This window comes from Leuresthes tenuis, unplaced genomic scaffold, assembly GCF_036924035.1.
Source record: "Leuresthes tenuis unplaced genomic scaffold, fLeuTen1.0.hap1 SCAF_16, whole genome shotgun sequence".
Classification (NCBI taxonomy): domain Eukaryota; kingdom Metazoa; phylum Chordata; class Actinopteri; order Atheriniformes; family Atherinopsidae; genus Leuresthes; species Leuresthes tenuis.
In genome coordinates this window covers 13538214-13562337 of record NW_027325370.1, presented here as the reverse complement: position 1 = coordinate 13562337, position 24124 = coordinate 13538214, and the positions used below count along the sequence as shown (strand labels likewise).

The 24124-nt window shown below is 38.7% G+C and overlaps 1 protein-coding gene across 1 annotated transcript in view; it reads right to left on the bottom strand.

Moving 5' to 3' along the window:
• nphp4 (nephronophthisis 4) overlaps window positions 1-24124 on the bottom strand; it is a 160759-nt gene that overhangs the window by 71914 nt on the left and 64721 nt on the right. The window contains exons 10-12 of the mRNA XM_072367193.1: window positions 8621-8836; window positions 8007-8148; window positions 4929-4981 (exon numbers count right to left, since the gene is read on the bottom strand). Coding sequence (XP_072223294.1) covers window positions 4929-4981; window positions 8007-8148; window positions 8621-8836 — 411 coding nt within the window. The remainder of the gene's footprint in view (window positions 1-4928; window positions 4982-8006; window positions 8149-8620; window positions 8837-24124) is intronic.

The following is a 24124-nucleotide window of genomic DNA, read 5'->3' as shown; positions in this document are numbered from 1 at the left end:
GGTAAGTAGGAAGATAACAAGACTACAACAAAAAAATTATAAATTCTTTGCCTTTATATTTTATACTTAAGCTTACAGATATTACTCTCTGTTTCCCTCTGCTGGTTAAATTGTGCCACGGGTTCTATTTTTAAAAAAAGAGGAAGAGGTCTACAATGGTAATCTTTCATGTTCAGATTAAATTGAAAAGGTGACACTCTTCCCTCCGTTTCAGTTTACACCGAGAGGATGCAAACTACCTTAAGAGAAGCCATGCAGGTCGGATTCTTATGAGCAAATGTTGCTGCGCTGCTTGTTCAAATGTTGCTAAACGATTCAACATAAATGCTCCAGTCTTCAAGGCTCACAGTCCTGTCCTCCTTCCTGCTCCAATCTGCTTTGTTTTACAGTACTGTGTGCCAGCAACTTGGACTGTACACAAAAGAAGTCTTGAATTTGGCATTTAGCCATTCCCAGTTTGTTTCAGCCAAAAGTGATGTGCGAAGGATGGATATGAGCCAAAAAACCCCGAAAAAACTTAGGGCACTACACACATCTGCTGGGTAACTGACCTGTCACCCAAAGAGAATTTTACCCATAACAATGCTTTGCTTTGGAGGATCTATGTCTATAGGGATTTTAGAGGTTGCCAAGTGTTTCTATTTGAGCAGCCACAGTTTCTTAAAGGCTAATATTGTTAATCGTAATGGCTGAAATAGATGAGGAACGTCAGAGAAATCTGTGTCAACATTCCTCCGTGTTCTTGAATGACACAGACTGAGTAGCTCTCAGAATTTGTTCTGTGCTCTCTAAAGTGTCATTCCTTGTCCTATAACTTTCCTCTCTGTATGCAGTGTTTTAATGAGCCTCATGAATGTTCATTTGCCTCTTTTCTTAACATCAGCATGTGTGTGTGTGTGTGTGTGTGTGTGTGTGTGTGTGTGTGTGTGTGTGTGTGTGTGTGTGTGTGAGGTGGAGAGATGCTGACACGGAATCCAGCTCCATGCGCCGACATGAGAGTCGAATCTACCTTAAAATGGAGGAGGATTACACAGAGATCTGACAAAAATGATGCAGTGATTACCGGAAAGAAACATTGAGAACAAAAGGTGGAAAAGTCAGGAAAACGAAAGCACAAAGTATTAGGCATGCATGAGAAAGAGGAAGATCCAAGTCACAGAGTGAACAATAGGGGCTGAATGTGAGTACAAATGAGAAGTGTGTGTGTGTGTGTGAGTGAGTCTGATGAGAGCAAATTAAACATGAGCGAGTAAAATGTCACAAGATCGACATAAAGAGCAGTTAGATTAATCTATGAATATGAATGTGAATAAAGTATAAATACAAATGGTTCAAACAAGGATAATATAAGGATAATATAAATAATCTATTGCTCCAGATTTTTCCTGGTGACCTTAAATGAGGAGGGTTATTTAGCTTTTTTAGCCTTCATCTTCAGTACTCTAAATGATCTGACAGCCCTCAAAATGCAGTTCTATAGTTTCAATCCAGATTTTCCAGAGCTTTAGTTTAAACCTCCAACAAAGAGTATGAAAAAAAAAATCATGCTACATTTAATTTACTGCTATCATGCCTTGGTATCACACACATTTCAATTTATAGTTCCAAAAGCCAAATGTGATGAAAGTTGCGATGTGATGAGTATTCCTCCCTCGGTAATCACTAAAGTAAGTGGCTGAGCTGTAACCTTCAATGTAAAGTAATCGTCATACATCACCAGCTCCAGCAAAAATCCTTTTACATTTTCAGAGAAAACCGTTCATGCTTTGGTTGACACAACACTCCATCTTTAGCTTGCTGAAATCAATAGTAAATATAAACTACGATTTGTTTCAAAGAATCAAATTGTCAGAAGAGAGTACATGATGATTTGCCCTCCTTCACGCCAAGCAGTAAAGGCTTGGGGTCTTGTTACAGAGTCACACAACAAATACAACCCAAAAACCATTATTTCTACTTCTATGTTACAGAAAGAATGAAGCAATAATTAGTTTCTATGAAGGAAGGCAGCAAAACTAGGTCTGAATGAAACAGTGCCTGCTGCCAAACAAGCGATCTGCCAGCAACAAAGTAAAACATGGCTTCACCTTCGGCCCACATACTACAAGACGGCCTAGGTCACCAGAACATGAACATGACCCTGACACATGAGTGCAGCCCACAGAGAGAAATCATCACCAACAGAGGCAAACAAACTCAGCTGCTCCTCCAAATGCTGCCTACAAATAACACAGGATCTTAAGCCCTGTGCACCACTGCAAACCAAGAATCAATAATTTATGCAAGCAGGAGAAAGTCATCAGACCCAACAATGCCAGCAAACAGAAGTAGAGCATACAGCTTGTTTACTGAGCCATTTCAGAGAAGGATTTGACTGATTAATCAGCACTTGACAGCCATGTTGAAGAGAAAAAAAGGACTGAATAATTGTATTTTTCATGTCAGTATCTTTGAAACTGAGAAGAAGATGAGACAGGAAGAGGGAATCTGTGAATTTTGCAGCAGCTAGAGTCATGTTGAATTGTACAGTAGGGTGACCGCCAACATCAGTGGTGTGGCTTCACACAATGTTTTCTGTTTATTTCTTTCTGCAGGGTCCTGGATGGCCATCAGATAAATATCTATGCTCTACACTCTGAGCAGTGAGGGTGCTAATGAGTGCTGCTTTTTTTGTGTATATCACAGTCAGTGCATGCATTTAGTGCAATCTTAAAGATGCACTATAGGAGATGTCGAACAAGCTCAAAACACAACAGTTTTTAACATACAGACCCAATGTGGTGAAGACATTGGTAAACAACTGCTCTTTCACGCGTTCAGCTCTAAACCATATTATCATCTGCATGGAGAGATGATTCTGAATAACTTTTAAGTTTTCTTTCCTTGTTTTAATTTCTCCTGAGAAAAATATGCATCTCCCTAGCAGATGAATGTTTTATGTTCTTCGCTGGCTAAGTGGTAACTGTTTGGTGCTTTTCTGTTACAGCTGGAAAAACTCAAACTCAGAGGTTAATTAAACTATTTTATACTGCTCTTTGAAGGGTTCAATGGTTAGGCTAAAACAGTTATACTATGTAATTTAACATATAATTCAGTAAAAGTGGTCTTTTAAAAGGCAGCAAGGCCAATATTCTAACTGAATACTAGACTTATTAAGTCTGGAAGTCTTTGAGCTCTCAGTAAAGTTGGCTAACGATGTTGTCTTTGAATTCAGCATGCTATTATGCTGTAATTGCTATTTGTGGCCACATTGGTCACTCTTTTTCCTCCCAACAGCTTATTAAATTGCCAATGTTCGTTTCTCTCTTATCATGTGTGTTTCTCCATTGATGCAAAGTTAATTGCTTCTTTTGGGAAACAGCGTTGAAAAATAAATGTGATATTCCACGAGCATGCTCTTATTTGCAGTGTAGATATGCTTGGATGTCGTGGAAATTCGGACAAAAACGATGAAAATAAAGTTTCCTTTTCACACAGTTCTGCCTGTAGGCTACAACAGATATAGTGTGAATTAAGAGGAGATCAATGACTCCTAAGTGTTGTATCTAAAGCAGTATATTCAGTTAAGCACCACCTTCTTTTGATGTCCTCCCCTAAGAGCTGCCCAGTATGACCACAGACGTGTCATCTCTGCCACTGGGAGCTGACCACCTGTAGGATTTCACCGCCCTCGCTGTTTAATCAAAATAAGGTCGATTTGTAGAGTTCAGGGGTGCAGCGCTCCCCACGGCTCGCAGCCCCTGCTGGTTCAATTTAAAATGAGTCGGCAATACCGACCCATTTTGGCCCAGAGAGCCAACACTGAAACAGAGCCGATATCTCTCCTCCTCCTCCTCCTCCGCTCTCTGGCTCGATATTACTGTGCGCTGCATGTATGTGTGTGTGTGTCTCAAGCTTCATCCTCAGAGACAGGGAGAGAGAGAGAGAGAGTAATATTTATCACAACTCCCAGTCTCCATTGGCACTTCCACTCAGGCTGAAGGATGATGGTTACGCCCTGTAGCTGAGCCCAGCCAGGACAAACAGACACACAATACACACACGACGACACATTCCTTTGGTACATATGGCTGGTGTAAGTGTCTTACTCGGAGCTTAATATGAGACACTGTAACCCACACCGGTTGTCATGGATGGATAATCATGGCGCAGTTAAATTTATTACAAAGTTACAACAGAATTGATCAGCACTATATTAGTTGCCTGTGGGAAGCCTCGCACATAAACAGATGCAAATGTGACATTTAATCTGATTGGATGCAACCAGGGATGATTATCATCATCAGTATTCTCGCTGCTTCCAAGGTTTTAGTAGCGATTCAAGTACTTCATGACTGACACAGACAGACATTTTGTTGTCTTTCATCAAGAATAACATTTGCAGCAGACATGCGCCTATTCACATCCTTTTTTCCCTTTTCTTAAGCAGCTGCGGAGTTTTTATTTTAGCAAAAATCAAGATGCCGGATATTTTGACATATCCAACATGTGGAATCTCATAAAGGTGAGACGAGATAAAAATAGAAAGAAAAGAAATGTTTGTAAGAATGCCTCTCATCAGTTATGCCTCCTAATCACATTGTTGTTGAGAGATCTGGGGCACATAATACATTTATACTGACATCTTAAAAAATGTATAGGCTTGACCTGCTGTATTTGTGAACATACAAGACACAGTGTAAGCGCGGCTGAGTCTAGATTTATGCTTCTTGTCTGAAGAGCAGGGGAGAGGAGCTGTATCCATGTACAGGGGGCTGTTAGAGAAACTTCCTGATACAGGCAGGAGTCATTTTCAGGTCAACTCTTGACTGAAACACATTAATAATGCTTGCCTTTGACACATACAAACAAGAACTGCATCTTGGTTGATTTTTTTTGTTCTTTTTTTTTATAGGAGACTACGATGAATGGGTGAAAGGGTGTCTTACCCCCGGCCCTTGAGGAGAATCTGGAGGAGAAGCGCGAGGAATGTGTTTTTGACCTGAAAAACACAAAGAAGACAAAGAAGATAAAGACAATCAACCACATCAGGCTATATATATATATTTTTTTTATCATATTCTTGTTGAAGTCTTGTTTTACATGTCATCTGGCTGCATAATGACAACTCCAGTTCAGTGTCTAATGCTTAATTAATGACACTGTGATATCTTCCATATGCTCTGTTCACCTGGCAGCATACTTTATTTTATAGTTTGGTTAGACATTTAATGCAATATTAGCTTAACGAGAGGGGATAGAGGTTGACTGTAAAATGTCATCTTTTTTTTAATGGTCTTTTTTCGTGCTGATTGGATTTGGCATGAGCTGGCATCCTGAGCTGTTAGAATAAACCGTGACATTGTGAACTGAATAACTCAAGCAAAGTAAACAACTCCAAGGAACACTGGAATCCCTCGACTATTTACAAACATAGCAAATCTATCCAATTTCACACAGATCAAGAGCCAGAGTTAGATTTAGACAGCTCACTGAGTTTAAAGTCTAACAATTGCTTGCTTCAGATTTTTGGTTAGTAGCCATGGCGATACTGGAATGAAAGGCTTTCCAGCATCTCTTTGTCCTCCACTTCCACTCGTTTCAGCTTTCTCTGCTGGGCTTGACTGGCCTTTTGGAAATTGCTTCAGTTGCCTGGGGTGTCTTGCTGTAGCTCCCATCTGTTCAAACTACATGCACACAGAGTGGACATGGTGTGGGACTCGCTGGCTCTCCGTCACCAATGTGCTCTGTCCCCCCCGCCCCGGCAACTGTTTCCTTTGTTGGGCTTTTTTATTTTCTTGCTGTTTTACTTCTGGAGCCCACAGCGAATTTATTTCACCTCGTTAGCAGCACTGATGTGCAATTGCCCATTTGTTTGGGATCAATAAGATGCCATTTTATCAGCTGAGCAAACAAGCAGATGTACGGAAGGTGGACTGTATATGTGTAGAAGAAAAGGGAGACTGGCGAAGAACTAAAATATGCACGGATCATCAAAAATCATCCATGTATGAACAGAAACATATTTTCCAGTAGCATAGAGTCTTATATGAGGGTCAAACAGACAACAAGAGATTCAGAAGTTAAACTACAGATTCAAGAAAATGTATGGACTTGAGATTTTGCACCCCTCCTACTGTAAGTCATCTTGATGCCCATCATGAATAAGTTAAAAGTTCATCCTGAGATTGGCAGTGCATCACTTTGATGGTTGGTTGTGAGATGCTGTGAGCTCTTTTCACATGCATACATTCATCAAATACATGAATTACATATTTTAGAGTGGCCATGAATTTTACATTAATCTAAAATATCTGTCTGTAATTGAAAGCAGCACACCTGCTCTAACTGGCATGTCTTTAGATCCATGCAATCTCTATCCTTGAAAAAGAAAAAAAGAAGAAAGCTATGTCGGGGATGATTGAGGTATTGAAATTAAAGAATTCAGAATAACACTCTCCTTTGAACACTAGCCCAAATCTTTCATGCTCCTTGGGCAGCACTGTGAGGACACTTGAATATTAATTCAAATGTTATCAATAGATGTTGCTAAAAGCTTTCTTTCTACACCAACAAAGTAGGTCCAACACACATCAACACTTTTCTTCTATCCCTAGATGAGTCCACAATCTCATTCAGGTGAGAAAAATAATGAGGAACACAACCAGGATCCACTCATGTTCTTTTTGCTGTCATCTGGATTGAGTGGCTGTGTTACCACACTTTTAATCACTGACAGACGCGCAACAAATCAACACTTTGGGTATCAATAAGAGATGCCTGACAGTGGCACATCATTTATCTTTGGCTGTGTGCAGGAATATTTAATCAGAACTGTGTTGTAGTGGGAGGCCTGTTTAAAGCTTGGGGTTCAGATTTTAACTCTGGAAAGATATCGTGGAACGGTCATGCTTAACCGGGAAAGATGAAATAATGAGACTTCTTCAAGAGAAATCCTGCCACATTCACTGATAACCTCCCTTCACATCCTTCCTAAAAACAGGGACACGGTCCTTTCTTAAATCACTGCAGTTAGAAAGCAAAGACCAGTACCAGTAAACATTACTGGATAAAATGCAATCCAACAGAAATGTTTTAAATGCACACCGACGCTATTCTACTGCTATTCTACTACTATATCATTTTGCGTATATAGAAAAAGTACAATCACTGGGTGCTGCACAGTTGAGTCTGAAAGACTCAAATTACCCTGAAGCCCAAAAAGAGGGGGTGCATAAGAAATATTAAGAGATATTAAGTTTTCAGTAGTGTGAATGGATGGAGGCACACTGCTCTTTTGAAAAAGAGCAATTCTGTATATAATGTGCTTTGTGACACAGCTATTCAGATTTGTGAGAAATGAATAAGTAAGCAATATATTCAGCATGGAGTGCAGTCTCATGCGACTGCAACCTTATAACCTGTTTGATTGTTCTGCAGATGAGTCTATCTTATCTTATCGACATTCACTTCTTTGGTAGAATTTTAGTCAGAATTCAAATATATGAACAACTTTTGATGTTAACTTTGGGTTAATTTTTTAGACTAGTCATAAAGATGCAAAGTAAGTTTTGTTCAAGGTCGAGAGGCCTTAATGGACAGCCAAATTCTTTTCCTGGCACTTTGAGTTTATCATTTCACTCCCCTCTGACACACATAATGAAGCATAGCAATCATGCAGAGAGCAGGTGGTGCCATTGAGATAAAACTGCTGAGATTGGGGCTGCATACTATATAGAGGACAGGCTAGTTTGATGCTTAATCCTAGAACCTTGGCTAATAACACTTGGCGTTGGCGCACACTTGACGTGCGCCTATAAACAATTAGTAGAAACTGATCAAACGCTCACAAATCCATAAAACATACCCTTTGTTGCAGAGAAACTAAATTTGGGACTCTCTGAAGCTCTAAGCGGTGAAGAGCCTTTCACCTTCTTATTGGAGAAAAACTCTTCAGATGTGCTTGCTCACATTCCTTTCCAAGTAATTAGTATGAGCTTAAAAAGCCATTACATCACAATAATTACCCTGTGAAGGTGATGAGGGTGATCTTCTCTGACGTGACACATCCTCCTGCTTAGTCCTCAGAGATGCCTTTGGGCTGGATGCCTTCTTTTCCAGGCTGGACGACAGCCAAAATGTTATTGTATCCTTCGCATGCGAGCCCTCCTTGAGAGGAGAAAGTTTGAAATGTTTCAGTGATGGTAAAACAGTCAGCAAATGAGCAGATGAGCTTCTATGAAAAAGGGAAACGACTTCCGTCAGTAAAACAGCAGACATAAAAGGGAATAAGAGGTGGTGAAATCAACTGAGTGGCAAATGACAGGAAAGAGGGGAAAAGTCATCAGAATTGGAAAACTTATGGAATTCTTTATGGTGTCCACGAAAAGCTGTAACAACAGGTGTACAGCCATGGTAAAGATTTTCAGTGTAGCGCTTTACATAAAGTTTTTATTCCACCTGGAACAGGTACAAAATAAAGACGAGGAGCAATATAGATAATGATAAAGTTTTTGTTTTGGGAGACGTCTGTCTCTATCTGGGAGAGAATGCAAAAAAGCACTTTCTCTAAACTCCTTTAAATTCGTTCTTTACATTTTAGTCGTTCAACAAAAACATTCCATCTGTGCTTCTGTGTTACCTGAGCTGTGCCAGGTATGACTAGTGCAGGGCTCTGAGTTTTGGCAGACACCTCCGTGCTGTAGACCATGACTCCATGAGGATTTGGCTTTGCACCTCCTTGCAGAACAAGCTGTATCTCTTCGCCTTTCCAGTCAGCTGGCTGCTGGAAGGGGCACCAAATCCCCCAACGAAGGCACTGCAAGAAGGCAGCTCGGGATGTGGAGGTAGCAGACAGCTATGAGGAGGGAAGGGGGGAGATATATAAGATCCAGACCCTGATTCTGTGGGTTTATATAAGAAAACAAAATGGAAAGCAACTCTAATTAGCTGTGTCATGACAACAGTGGACTAAAGTAAAAATATTGTATTTGGTTTCTGCTTTCAGATCCTGGTTTACAATTTTTCTCTCAAGTTTCTCTCAATTTACAAGTAGTTTCCTCAGTTCAGACAAAATCAAAGAAATGATTTTTCATTATTTGCATGAGCACGTATGGATTTTTACAATGACATTTGCTTTGATATGTACTTATTATTGATGATAAAACCATCTAGTATAGAAGTAAACAATTACGCTGCTTCTGTAAAAATTTGCAATTAAAATAGTAAAAAAAAGAACACAATGGAGAGTATATAGAGGTTTCTAAAGGAACAGTTACAGAGACTCTGATAAGTTGATAACCTGAATGATTTGATAAAGAAGAAAATGCAAATTTATTATGCATTAATAGATAAAATACAGATCAAATCAAAGTCTTTATTCTCTTTCCAAAAATTAACAGCAAAAGGCTTCAAATTGCACATTTTCATTATTCTTTCCTTCACGTTTGATCAGAATACCATCGTTATCTATTTTGACCGTTCACTAAGCTCCATCACACACATTGCCTGACCATGATTTACAGTTGAGGATGTTGAACCTCCGCTAGAGCCGCCCAAGAAAAAGTGAAGCAGCCTTTTGCTTTAAATCATCCACAGGGGCACTCGGGGGCTTTGCTAAATCGATTAATAAGCTGGTGAGCCTCAGACGATTATAATCAATCATAGGTAAGACAGTACAGAATACAAAAGGAACCTGCAAGTCCACACAGTTTCCAGACAAAGTGGACATTGTTTGCAGAGCGCTTACAATTCCACTGAGCACGGTCTATTCATTTTTCACTCGTTTTTTAAACCTCAGGCAGACCATCCTCATGTAAGTAATGTCTTTAGTAAATGTCATGCAAATGTCATACATTGCCAATTACTAAGTATTATCAAAAACTGCAACTCTGAAACTTTTATGACAATCAAACCATTTAAAGTTGATCTGAAACTGCATCGTCAGAACAAGCAAATATTATACACTGATGCAATGTCTCATGTACTTATGCAATTTAACAACATTTATTTTTGTCAACGGTTGCAATAACCTTTCGCCAAGATTGCACTGCACTGATGACAGGAGAGTCGGGCCGCTGATCACAATCAATCAAGATTTTCTTAAGAACACATTTCTTCCTCAAAGCTTATCATTTTCCAGCATCCTTCCATAATTTAAGAATGAATCATGGGGTTCTTAACCTTAATTTTAGTCATTTTAGCAATCTTCTTAGTGGTTTTGTTTACATGGTGCAGATCAGTGGGTTATATTTGTTCTAAAGCAGAGGAGCATATGTTTTCCACAACTGCAGGATATGTCTTCTGACGTAGTTTTTTAAAAGAATGAGACGCTAAGATTTGAAAACCCTAACTTATCTAAGGTTATATACCTTGTTGCCAGCTGAATACATCATTCACTGCAATTCTTTTCCAATGGGGGGGCTTCGCCTATTTGCATAGTTAAATCCAGGTGGTTTAACCTATAAATGTAATATTGCACTTTGTGGTTGATGGTTTTGCCAAACATGAGATATCAGCAGCAATGTTGCCTGCCAATAGGAGAAGAGTTTCCTCAAATTTCATAGCAGAATTTAACCTTAAAAGGAAATTTTAACCTACAAAACAAAACAATTGCCCTTATTGATAAATTTGATATTTTTCCCCACAGCTCTATATCCCTATACAGAGCTGGGCAGTTAACAGTTAGTAATATTTCACTGTCATTGTCCAACAGAGAAAAGTGGAGAGGAAACACTAGATCATTAAATGACACAATCCCTCAACAAGAGACTGAATGAGGAGAAGAACCAGTGCTTAATACAAAGACAAAACCAGTCTCACCATTCAGAACATTTGGAGAAATACCTGGAAATTCAGTCATTTTAATAGGAGAAGATTATGTTTGAATAACAGGTTTATCTCCATTCAACTTCAGAATGCGGGAAACATGTGACAAGGCTCCAGGCTCGAACTGATAATCTTGCAATTCTGTCAAATGTCAGATGAGCCAGTCTGCACGGTGGGTTAAAGGTCACCACGGACATTGGAAAGCAATTAAGGGCAAAAAAAAAAAAAAAAAATGACAAAGGAGTTGTAGTGTAGGTGCATGAAGTGCTATAGTCACCACTCTCTATTGTTTAAAATGAATAACTTCAAAGATAAGCTGTAAATAAAAGGAGATAAAAAATCTAAGGTACTGCAATTCAGCTGATGTGGCTAGACAAAACTTTAACTTTTACTAGTTAACGGCAGTGATAACTTTAAAAACCCACCAGGGCAATTTGAAAAGGTGGACAAAAAGAGCCTGGATTGAGGATGATTGTAGCTGTTAGAAAATGTCTCTGCTGCCAAGAAAAAGCAGCTTGAGTTACAGTAAGCCCTCAGCTCCTAGTCCTTAATAATAATTCAGGGTTGGGTTGAATAATTCGTTCAGCCTTATTAATAACAACAATGATAATAGTAAAAACATATATGCACCTCTGTTTGCTTTTTAGACTTCAATCCATCCATTTTCTATCCTAAAACTATAGCTATGACTAACTAAATTTAATCAGGGGCTGAAGCCTATCCCTGCTGCCTTTGGACAAGAGGCGGAGTACACCCTGGAACATGTCCAGGGTGGGAGGAAGCCTGAGTACCCGGAGGGATCCCACACATACACGGGGAGAAAATGTACTCCACACAGAAAGGCCCAAGCTGGGATTCAATCCAGGAATCCTCGTGCTGTGAGGCGACATTGCTAACCACCACTCCACCTTTTAGACTTTCTAAACAAAATAACTGCACATAGCAGATATATGCTGTGTACACACCATAGGACAGGCGTCATTAAAAGGAAGTAAACTCTATCTGTGAGTTCGTAAGTTGGGGAGAACAATGTGGAAATATTTATATTTTCTATCAGTCTCACTCGACTGTTTTAAAACAGGTGAATGAAGACAATTATGCAATCACGATCATGATTGTCTTCAATAATTGCGATTACAAAGTTTAACTGTTTATTCTGACAGGGCTGGAGAGACAGAAAAAATTACTGTGTAAGGGGGTTTATGTCAGCGGTGCACACTGTCTCGCACAAAAAAAAAAGCCTCGGTGTTTCTGCACCAGTACTAACATCCTGCTTATATGTGCTAAATTGCTTTAAATAACAGTGAGCAAGTTGAGGAAAAATGGGGCCGTGCCAGACTAAAAATTCCGACCCTGACACAGTCTCATTTATATTGTAGCCTATAGCCAAGGGATATAATTAAAAGCTTTTTAGAGGCCATTCACAGCGTAAAAAAAATACTCCAGCAGACGCACAGCAAAGAAATACATGCCCTGTCCAATTGCCATTGGATTCCCAATAATCAATTCAAACAAATAGAGGTGAAAGCTATGCATGTGGCTGTAAAATGATGGTCATTATGCCATGTGGTCAAATGTTACAGAGATAATCAGTGTCTGTGCCTAAGTCCAAGATGAACTTTTGTTCACAAACTATTTAAAACTGAGAAAAAGTTATCCAACTACAACAAATTAAGCTATAATAAAATGTGTCATTGTTAATAAGCCACCCGTTGCCAGAGTGTGTTCCTGACTATAATGACCAGAGAGTTCACATGCTTCATGTATACAGAAGTTCCTGGAAACATCCATACTTACAGTAATTACTGTTGCAGGTACTGACTTCAGCTGGAAGCAGAAAACTGGAAAAAATAATGAACCTAAGAAGGAATATATTTCAGATAGTGTACCATTATGATAGTCCCTCCAAACAGAATAATGATAATTATTGTGCTACAGTTGGTTGCCTTACATGCTTAAATAAGCATAACTCATATTGAGCTGAAGTTGTAGTGTGCAACACCTATAACTTTTGCTCCAGTTAACCTTTTGTCAAACCTGGATTACAGCCATAATTGGTGATGCTCTGTGAGCAGCTCAGTGCATTTCACGCCCACTGCAAAGCAAACATTTGGATTGACAGCAGACAGGGTGTCAGTATGAATGGGTCTGGATTTGCAACCTCCTAACATCAATGACATTATCTTAAGCCTACTTTCCACATTATACGCTTTTTTTTTGTGGACGTGAATTCTAATATGATCCAAGTTGACGACCTACCCAATAGCAATTGTTTTTTTTTGCAAAGAATGATCTGACAGTGTTTAGTATTTTAAAAAGGTGAAAATGTCCATGTTTGAAGGCTGCAGCAGTGAATTTATGAATAATTCTTATGTAGAAGTCCTGGGTTCATCTCCAACTCAGTGGACGTTACTGTCTCATTAATTCACTGTTTAGTGAGTTTTGTGCAGTTAATCGATCTCATAAGTTTACAAATTACAAACTACCTGGTTATGAATACAAAAACATTGTAGCCTGCTCTAAAATGGATCCTATACAGTATGGAAGGGATATCTTCTGTTGACAAATCCATCTACTTTGACCTTATCACAAAGTTTGCAGTCTCTTAACTGCATCACTCCACTTTCTGCCTCTAACAAATCATCATTTATGATACAGCCACAAGAGGTTCTTATGAACTAAACAAAACACTGATTGTTTTATTCTCTTTGTGATCACAAACCAGGGCTATCTCTGGTGAGGGCAGACTCAAAATGTCAGTTGATTAAGCATTATGCAAAGCAATCTTGCTAACCAATTAACAAAGCACAAAGTCAAGTGTTCACATAGGTTAATGGAGCTGACATTTGGAACAGTTGAAGTAAGAGAACACAGGAGCTAAGAGTGCTCAAAGTATAAAGGTTGTGAATATTCACTGTTTTATTCTACGGTTGCCATTTTAGTTATTCGAACATAGATACCAACATTCAGATAACAGTATAGCGTTGGTGTTATGTGTTTGATTTGTGGCGAAATGTCAAGCAGATTTATTAGTCATATATGGGTTGTTGTCGCTTACCATCTTTGACTCAAACAGACGAACACCTAGTCCTTTCATTAAAAGTCTATTATACACATCTAGTGGACATCTATAAAGCACCACAGGTCTCAAGTGGCCACAGATGGTGATCAATACCCCATCCCTCTGGAGAGGCAGCTGGCTTCAGACTATAATTTCACTCTCAAGTAGTACCTACCTTAACAGCTATTTCTCAGAAATGCAACCCTGGAAATATATGGCAGCCATAAAACAAATAGCAGTATATTCGCTATTGAGGAACTGTCTGTTTTGTCTGTCTCATGAGGCTGAATTAATAAGATGTTTTACGAGAAACATTAAATCAAACAAATCTATGTTAAAAGCGATGATTTTGTGAGAAATAATCTTACAGCACAAGGAGTGGTCAGTACAAATTGTGAGGCAGCTTATCTCATTTGTCCCCCCCCCCCCCCCCCCCGCTCTGTCTCTAACATGTCTGTGCAAAATGAGTGTCTACCACACGACCCAATGCTCACTTCTTGTATTATTCATAAAATATTATGCAGGATTGATTCAGAAGCACTGAATGAATGGAGACACGAAAGACCAGTCAAGGAGCCCTTTACACTGCATTGCTTAGAGTTATTTATCTGTCCAACTCTCACACTTTCAGTCTTCCAGTAACTGAAGAAACAGAGACTGGCTACACGTTAAAAATTGCACAAATAAAAGTAAGTGGGGATAAAAAAAAAAGATAAGAAAAAGCTGGTTTTAAGTGTGAGCTGATCAATGATGAACTGCTGATGATCAGTTAATCAAGGGCTTCAGATTAACAGCCTTATGCCATCTTAATTTCTTCGGAAGTGGTAATTGTGTATGTAGCATTTCAAGCAGTGCATTTCAGAGTTTTTATTAAATCCATAACGACAAGGCGTAATATATCATGAGTTACCTAATTCTAAAACCCAGTAAGCAACCAATGATTTTTTTAAATGCCTTTCAATTAAAATAGGTTGCTCTTTCATTTTTACATGACAAACAGTAAATATGAACTCTGGCAAACAACACAATTGACAGAATCTCGAGGAGACTCTTAATTGGAACTTTGATAAGACAAACAAGATAACCATTCAAAGCTGGGAAGGAAATGAATATCATGCATCTAATACTGAGATAGTCCTCACATTCAGAAGAATGGCCATGAGAACTATAAAAGGTATTTTCTTTATTATTACATAACAGATAAATGCTACTTCGATTTGCAGGTATAAAGGGTATAATGGTATTATGGTAGAAGCACAGCACTGTAGGAGGTAGTTGGCTGATGTATGCATGGGTTGGAGGCCTCCAGTGAGAAGAAAGTTGCAAAGAGGTCAAGCAAATCGACTTATTCAGAGTACAACAGTGACTCAGTGAGTCTTAATCAATTGCAAAGCCTGCTGGTGACAGCAAAGAGACGTCCAATCAATTATGTTATATTTCAGTGGAAATTAAATATGGCTCTTTGCATTTGGCGCTTTTTTTGAACGGGAAACATTTGAATTAATCAGATAATTTGCCATTTAAATTAAAAGTTTCTCTCGAAGCTGTTTGTTGTGGCTCTGGCCATTATGGCAAACAAGGCAGAATGATCAATAGCCAGTTTCCCCAGAGTGTGATTACACTGCTGATTTAAGGGTTTAAAGACAATATTCAAAATAAGAGTCATTGACTTTAACTGAGAGAGTAAGGGAGCACTGGTTTCAACAGTGCACTTGGGAGAATAAAATAGAAACAAAAGCCTGAGGCAAAAACAAGGAAGAGGGAAACTTTTTCATAAAGTTGTACTGAAAACAATAACAGGCAATGTCACTGCACGCATAATTGCTCCAGCTGGCAGAGTTTAAGGGGAGAATCCATCAGGCTTGTTTAGAAGTGTAAAATATAATGTTGCAGCCTTTCCAGACAAATATAAAAAGTCTGTCTCTTCCAAACATACAACAAGGTGGAAGCAAAGATCTCACAAGTATAACCTGGAGCAAGAAAGGTAATCATCAAATTTCTGGAAGGTAATAAGGAGATGGGGAAAAAAAGAAAATGATCTAACAGTGACAGAGGACAAGTTCTGTACATGAAAGAAAACTGAAAAGACTTTCCTGATCAGACGAGAAAGAACTGGAAGCAGCGACACAACCAGTTCAATTCACCATCATGCATTACAGAAAAAATATGAGGCCAACTCTTACACATAAAGCAAAAATACCATTAATCCCAGAAACTTCTACTAAGTCAGATCTGTGACTGCTATGCTTAATTCTTCCAATATGTCCAGATATGAAAAATGCAAGTTATTGCTGAAGCAGTTTGCAGGAACATAAATTTCTAAAAAAATCAAAGAAACTGGCAAGACATTATGGCGACCCTGGGCTTTTTAGAGTACAGCGGGAATTAATCCCAAATTAGGGGGATGTAAGCATTGATGGGAGACGAAGTCTGACAGTTATTACCATTACTGCAGTCTGTCGGGCTGTTCAAGTCATTATTTTAGCCAAGACCCTGTGACAGTCACCGGCCCATAGCTTCTGCTACTTATTCTCCACAATGAGAAGCCCTGCAGGAAGTGAGAGAACGCGCACCATGATCATTAACTTAAGACTGTTAAACCACTCATATTTTCATCCATCTACACAGGCATTTCAAATGAGCCCAGCCCACTGAGTGCTCTATTAAGCTCACAAAGGCCAAACCAGAGCTGGTAAGAGCTGTGAATGGCAAAACTTCAAAGTGATTTTTAATCAAAGTCATGTTAACTTCTCCAGCTTTTTTGGCTATTTGCTACAAACATTTAAGGATTAGTAAAAACAATTGATGCACATTACTTTAGCACTTTGAAACACTGTTGAAAAGAAATGTTAAATAAGCTGTATTAAAATGCTTATGAAAATTAAATATATCTTACTTGTTACTAAAAAAAAATAATAAAAAAAATTTAAAAAATCACAGTTGAGATCAAATTCTTTCTTTCTCAGGATGACGGTTTTTACCCACCTGAGCTCGCATTCACTAATCTGACGACATTTTCTAAATGTTATTGTGTTTTTATTGTGTTTTTTTTTGGAAGCTGACATCCACATTGAGTGCTTGTAGCAGTTATTGCTGATTGTATAGCATTCTAATAAGGCTTTGCTGCTGCGATGGCTAATATGGTAATTTACCTCCCGTTTAGGCCACAAATGTCACAAAAAATTATCCACAGTATTTCTTCTACAATGATCAAATCTGTCTAAAGTATCGCAAATCAGCATGACTATATTCACGTGATAGTTCTCACTGTACAAGCATATCTGCTGTACAAATAGCTTCATGTCTATTTCTTTTTATTAGTTTAGTCATTCCAGTTATTTAATACATGTTGCAATGAGACAAACAAGACAAACAAGTATGAAACAGACCAGTAAAAAGCCTTTTTCATCCTGTGCTTTATATGGATCAAAACATAATCAGACTATTTCAGTAATAGGGCAGCAAGTGGCTGTCTCCAGTCAGCTCCACGCAAGCATGGGCATTGTCATGTGGGCGTGTACTTAGGATAGGGGGCGGCTTAGAACAGGGAAGGGAGGGGGTGGATGTAAGAGTTGGACTTTGTTTTAAAAATCTTGGCAACTTTTTCTGGTTTCCAAGTTCTTTCCCGTCTGCAGCTTTAAGCCATTCAGACCCGATGCAACCTCTGAGTGCTTTTATCTTTCAAGCATGATGCAATATGTGTCGCAGTTTTAAATCACTCAAACAACAATGTTTTCGAAAAATATTGAAAAGCATTAGAACTAAGTCAATAATTTGCAGTAAAAGCGGAAAGTCCAAATTCTGAAATGTTTTTCATCTCATGTGTTAAGTTTATTCGAATGCTGAGACACTAAAGACTTTTAACAGAAAGTTTAACAGAAAAGCCTTAGATTTTAGAAGTTTTTATTGATTCATTTCTAAACAAAGCTTCAGGTCAACATAGGGTAGGTCTACAGTTTGTACTACAAGAGCTCTTCTGTGGAATTGGTCCATAAAGGCCAGCGTTTGCACCCCGTAGGTAATAGTTAAGCTTTTTTTTTTTTTTTAACCACATGACACAGGAATTGGCTGGTCCTTCATTTTTGGTCAATACCAACCACTATATTGGGAACCATGGTAGGGCCACCCCTTTACATTATCAAATCAAATGGGCACTCTCCAAGAGAAAGGAACATCGTTATCCAGGTCCACCATAACAAAATACTTCATGAGAGGCAAATGTGGAAGATTCACTTCTAAGTGCAAGCCATTTACAAGCCTTAAAGAAAGATACATAAACTGACATACTTTAGAGAGATTAACCTAAGATCAACCTGTGCCGGAACGACAAGCAGAAAAAAAGCACAGAGAAGACTTTGAACAGCTAATGATCCAAAGCATATAACGTCTTCTGGATAGTGGAGATGGACATGCAAGGCTTCCGGTGGCCTTGGGTCACTAGTGTTTATCTATGATGTGACAGAAGACCAAGGCAGCTGCTTGAATTTGGAAATGTATAGGGATATACTCATCCTTATGCTCATATTCAACCAGATGCAACAAAGCTGATTGGCCAGTGCTTCACAGTACATATGGAAAATGACCCAGAACATACTAAAAAAGCAACTTAGGAGTTTATGAAGTTAAACAAATGGAATATTCTGCAATGCCTGAGGTAATCACCTGATGTCAACCCATTTAACCTACATTTAATTTGCTGAAGACAAACTAAACACAGAAAGATCCACAAAAACCTTAGAAAAGACCCAACAAAGCATCACAAAGAAGGAAATCCACTGTTTGGTGATACTCCTAGCTTCCAGACTCCAGGTAGTCATTGCCTGCAAACACTTTTGATCAAGAGTTAAAAATGAGCATTTCATCAGTGGTAATGGTAATCTGATCAATTACTTATGGCCCCATTTAAAAGAGGGCAATCAATATCAAAGAGCATTAATTCCAAAATGCTTCTAACTATTTGAATGTGTTAGTGTCCAAACATTTCCAGACCAAAGTGTGACTACTGCCTTATAGTTGGCAGTAAGATAGCAGTAAGATAGTCAGCGTTATTCACCTTACAAGTCATAGATTTTTACACGGTTGCTTATCAGTGTAATAAATACATCTGGGATGGACATGCATTAACCCATGGATTCCCTTGCCCTTAATTTATTGTCATGAGCAATCTGACATTTTAAAATGCCATGAAATCCAACACAGATGTCTTCTTAGTAGAGGATAAACTCTAAAAAAAACTTCAGTAATCCATAAAATTCTCTTTTGTCTGAATGATCACATCAACCACTGTCCTGATGAACAATCTCAGTTAGTCTTACTTTTACTTATAATTCAGCACTAAACAAAAATACAAGCTCATAGCAACCATTCTGTATTATAATTTGCTTTCCTCACAGTCTCAAGTGAGATAGACCATTGAGGATGTTTTTCTTTGTAGCAAAGAAACATACACCTTATCAGGTTTGATGAGGGAAATCAGTAGCTTCCTCAATTTAAATAATGTGGACACATTTAGCAGCAGTAATATGAAGCGCCTGAGATGATTATTAATGTGTCAGCAAAGCAGTGAATCCAGCTCTTATGAAAATTAAAATTACATCTGAGTAATGATAATAAGTTAACTTATAACTAGCAAATCACTTGCCGGGAGTTAATCACATTAGGTATGCAAGATGTACAGCATGCAGATGCCCTTCCCATACAAACCCGCAAATATGTCTTTTCTCAATTTAATCCAATGGTAATAGTTTCAAATTTGGCTTATTTTCATTATTTCTGGGCTGTAAAATGGCTCCAAAAGACCACAGACTACTTTATCCAACTACAGTTTTAGGTTAAAAATCATTCATGTCTGGGCTGAAGCTCTTCTACATAAAAAGCATGGCCTGAGTATAGTGAGTTGGCCACTCACAAGACAGCTATTAGACATCCAAACATCATCACCAGTGCCTCTCTGTTTGCCAGAGTGCAGCATCCGTATGGAGAGGGATGGCAGTGCTGGCAGACACTGACAGGGTAAGACTCACTCTGGGCCTTTCGCAAGGGGAGATTGATGCACTTCTCAGAGGGGGGAGAACTGACATTCATTTTAATTAGGCAGTCGAAACGTTGTCTCTGCGGCATGTAGTTTCCTGTGCTTCAACTTCTCTTCTTGTTGAGGGAAAAGAAAAGGAGCCTCCAGGAAGTAATGACCTCTAGAATAGACCACAAATCAGCTCTATATATTGCTTCTAAATCCTGATGACATTACTTGAGATGTTTGATTAACATTTAATTAACATTTGTATGACATTTCAGATCAGAGCTAAAAAAAAAATAAAAAATTAAACTTGTTTCTGTGAGACTGAGGTCCAAACCAGTGGCAGGACTCATTGCTTATGTGTCATTGCTTATGTGTCATTGCTTATGTGTCATGTGTCATCTGACGAAGGTAGACAAAAAAACTAAGACCAAGAGGGAGCTCAATCATTTCTAGGGATCAAAATAACAAAGGCATTTAAATGAGCGTGGCAGAGCTTCAGCGGACGCTTTTCATCCAGCAAATATAATCAAAACCTGCAGGGCATTCCCCAACAATTGAGCAACAAACAAAAAACTGCACACAACAACACACTAACAGCAACGACAGGGAAGTCACAGGAAATGCACACAACAGTCTATACAGCCTCTACCGGTTGGTGAGCCAATTAATATCAAAACCAGAGTCTCTGCAGCACTAAGGAGAGGCTGTACACCAACACCTTGAATAAAGCCAGTTATGAAGCATGTCCGTTCTTCCTGCTCCACAAACTTCCATCCCTGGCACTGACATTTGAAACAGAGAAGAAAAAAAATGATTATGAGGGATTTCTGTTTTATAGCTCAACTTACGGAAGGCTCGTCTTGACTCAGCATTTATCAAATATAAACACAAGAGTTGTCACAATAAAACTGTAGTTTGGGCTTTTTTTCTTTTTTCCCAACAATTGTGGTCTAGCTTTCCATGTTCTTTCTTACTTTGATTGTTCTAATTAGCACATTAAACTGAGCAACTTCAACTGTTGTAGAGGGAGACAAGGCGGAACTGCACCTCCGCTGACAGCACAGCAGGACTGTCAAACTTTGGATTTCCAAAACAGTGCACTTGGGATTGCAGCGAGAGAGATAGGATGAGAAAAAAAAAATAAATCACAAGAAGAAAGTTGTGAGGAACATATTGAACCATATTGTCTTTCTAACTACTTTCTTTCCTAGATACAGTAGTATACAAGCTCTCCTTCCCAAATAATGGGCTTTGTTATTTTGTGGCATTTCCAGTTTTGTCTAAAAAGTCAACCTCACAAGATTCACATACAGTAAACAGGGAAGTATTTCCTATCAATCAGCAAGTGCGTAAGAAACCTTTACAGGGTTTTTGAGGAAGACATCCTGCCTGTGTTCGAGTTCCTAAAAAATCTCATCCATCTGCCCTCAGTGACAACAGAGCAGTTGCGCTAACATTCCACATCATGAACACCTTTCAGGGCCCACTACAGTTTGTGTTGAAGATGCCATCATCCACCTGCTTCACATGGGAGCACACTCCCATCTGGACATCAGGGTTGTTTGCCTGAGAAGGTGGTCAGCAGCACATGAACACCACAGGGAACTGTAATCTCTTTCTGCTTTTCTTCCCTCTGAGTCCTTTCATCTACAGAAATACTCAGATGACTCTGCAGTCGATTGGTGTGTCAATAATAGACAAGAGAACAGGGAATTGGTCAACCACTTTGTGGCATTGTGTGGGAACAAACAAAATAGATTATTGTAAATTTTTGGGGGACCAACTTGGCTAAACACTATCCATCCTAGCTCAAGAGGTGGAAGTGGTTGAGGAACACAGATACCTGGGGGTTTACCTGATCAGCAGACAGGACTGGAAATGCAACACCAAAGCTGTCTTCAAGAAAGACTTTTCTTCTTCATCAAACCTAGGTCTTTTAATGTCTGCAACAAGATGTTGCATGTCTTCAACAGGGCTGTGGTGGTGAGTGCAATCTGCTTTGTAGCCATTTGTTTGGCAGCTGCATCAGAGCCAGTGATGCAAAGAAACTTGTTAAACTGATAAGGGAGGCTGACTCTGTGCTGGGAGCTGGTCTGGAGACTGTGGAACTGATTACACAAAGAAGAACTCTGCACAAAGTGATGCACATAACGGACAGTACTGCCCACCCTCAACATAACAGTGTTGAAACAACAAAGTACGCTCGGTAAGAGGCTACTTCAACACAGAACAATACAGGTGATCATTTCTGCCAGCAGTTTATAACGATTGCTGGGAATAAATTAATACTGCAACATCACAATGTTCCTTTGGAATGAATGAAACGTTTTCTTTCTTCTTCTGAAGCAAAAAAGCTAACGCAAAAAATAAACCAAACAAAATAAACCTAACAATTACACCAAAGCCCACAGCTAACATTAGCTCCATTTATAAGATAGATTCACCTGGTAAAATCTGACAGAAACAGAATAAACTTGACGGCTGTCTCCAGAATACAGAATACAGGCCTATTTATGCCTAAAATTCCCAGCTGAACAAATAAGGAGGTATCACAACCAGAAGGGCTGGAATAATCAGTATGTTTTTAACAGTAAGCTGGTCATGACTACATGTGGACAAGAATAATTGATTAACACCATGACAGATGTCACACGTTACAAAACTACTGTGTACTTATCCATCGAGTCTGTTTAAATTCCACCTGTTGTTCTGCAGGTCTGAGCTACTATTTTAAAATGAAGTGGAATTAACAGACAAATCAGTAGAAGTTAGAGCAGATTGTACCAAGAAAGAACAGGATATTATTTCTGAAATGCTCATAAATAAGAACAAAATATATACTTTTTAGCTTTAGCTTGGTCTGTATGTCCAGACTATGAAAAAAGATTTAAAGCAATAACAGCCAGTGCCAGCTTTTCGTTTGGTGTTGCATATTTTACATTCATCGAGTTAATAATGGTACTTTGTTTCTTGTACTGGTGCAGTTTATTGTCACATGTGTGACCTTTATGTCAATATGAGTAGAAAATGCTCTCCAGAGCTGGCAATCTCTTTCAAGACATAATTAAGAACATAGGAAACTACAAATGTCTCATCAGTTCTGTATCTGCTCCACTGATCAATCTCAGCTGTTGGCTAAGCTGTGTCTTCCTTCTGTTCTTCATCGTCCTCTTTCCCTTCTTGCCATATAAGTCTACAGCAGCTCCTGGAGCTGTATGGTAATAAAACAAAACAAAAAAAATCCCAAAAGTTTCTAAATTTATGGCATTAATTGGAGACAGACCCCTGACTCTTTTAAGCATGTTAAATGTTGACGTCGGAGGTGTTTTTATGCATGCTAACTTTCAAAAGTCAGGTACCCTTGGTTTAATTTTGTCACATTAGTTCCACAAAAAACAATTATTTACTTAAGCAACATTGTCCCCAGTGATTTTATGAATTGACATTACAATATAGATTACATGATCATTATTTTCAAAAGCATTTGCATGTTGAAGCTGAAAGGGTGATGCAGGGGAAACTTTTTGACCACTAAGGGGCTCCTTATTGAGAAATAATGTATTCACCAACAGCTGATGGTGTGTTTGTCTTGAGCAAATAATTCCTGGATCTGTGGAAGTTTCCAAGGCTAATTGATATTGGATTTTGTTCGGTTTATACAGTACACTTTTCATTGTCAACATTTGTAAACTCAATCTTCATGAAATTTGAAAAGTTATAGAATGTTTTTTTTTTTTTTTTAATCAGTAATAATGCTGAGATACCTTAGCAAGTGTTTCATGTATTGACACCAAACTTGATGACTGAACTAATTTCCTGAAATACAAACATACAGCCATGCTTTTGACATGAAAACATAAATTTTCTATGTTGAACTGCTAAGCCAAATCATCTTTATTGCTACAATTTAGAAAATAGTCCTTTCTGTAGTTTTAAAGCAAATCACTGACATAAAATAATATATCATCCAAGTCTGATTTGTCTCTTAAAGATGCATCTTTCTGTAAAAAAAATCAAAGCTGCTCTATGTAGAATTGAGAGACTGGACTTAAATCCAGATGAGAGCTCAGTAAAGGGCTAAAGTGTACGGTTAAAGGCCAAGCATTATTAGTTACATGAGGTAAACAACTGAGCCACTCACCTAGCCCAATAAAGGTTAAAGGTTACACAACAGAAAAAAACATGATGTAGCACGATGTTCCATTACTGGTTGTGCACTGGCCCAGTTAGCCAATCAG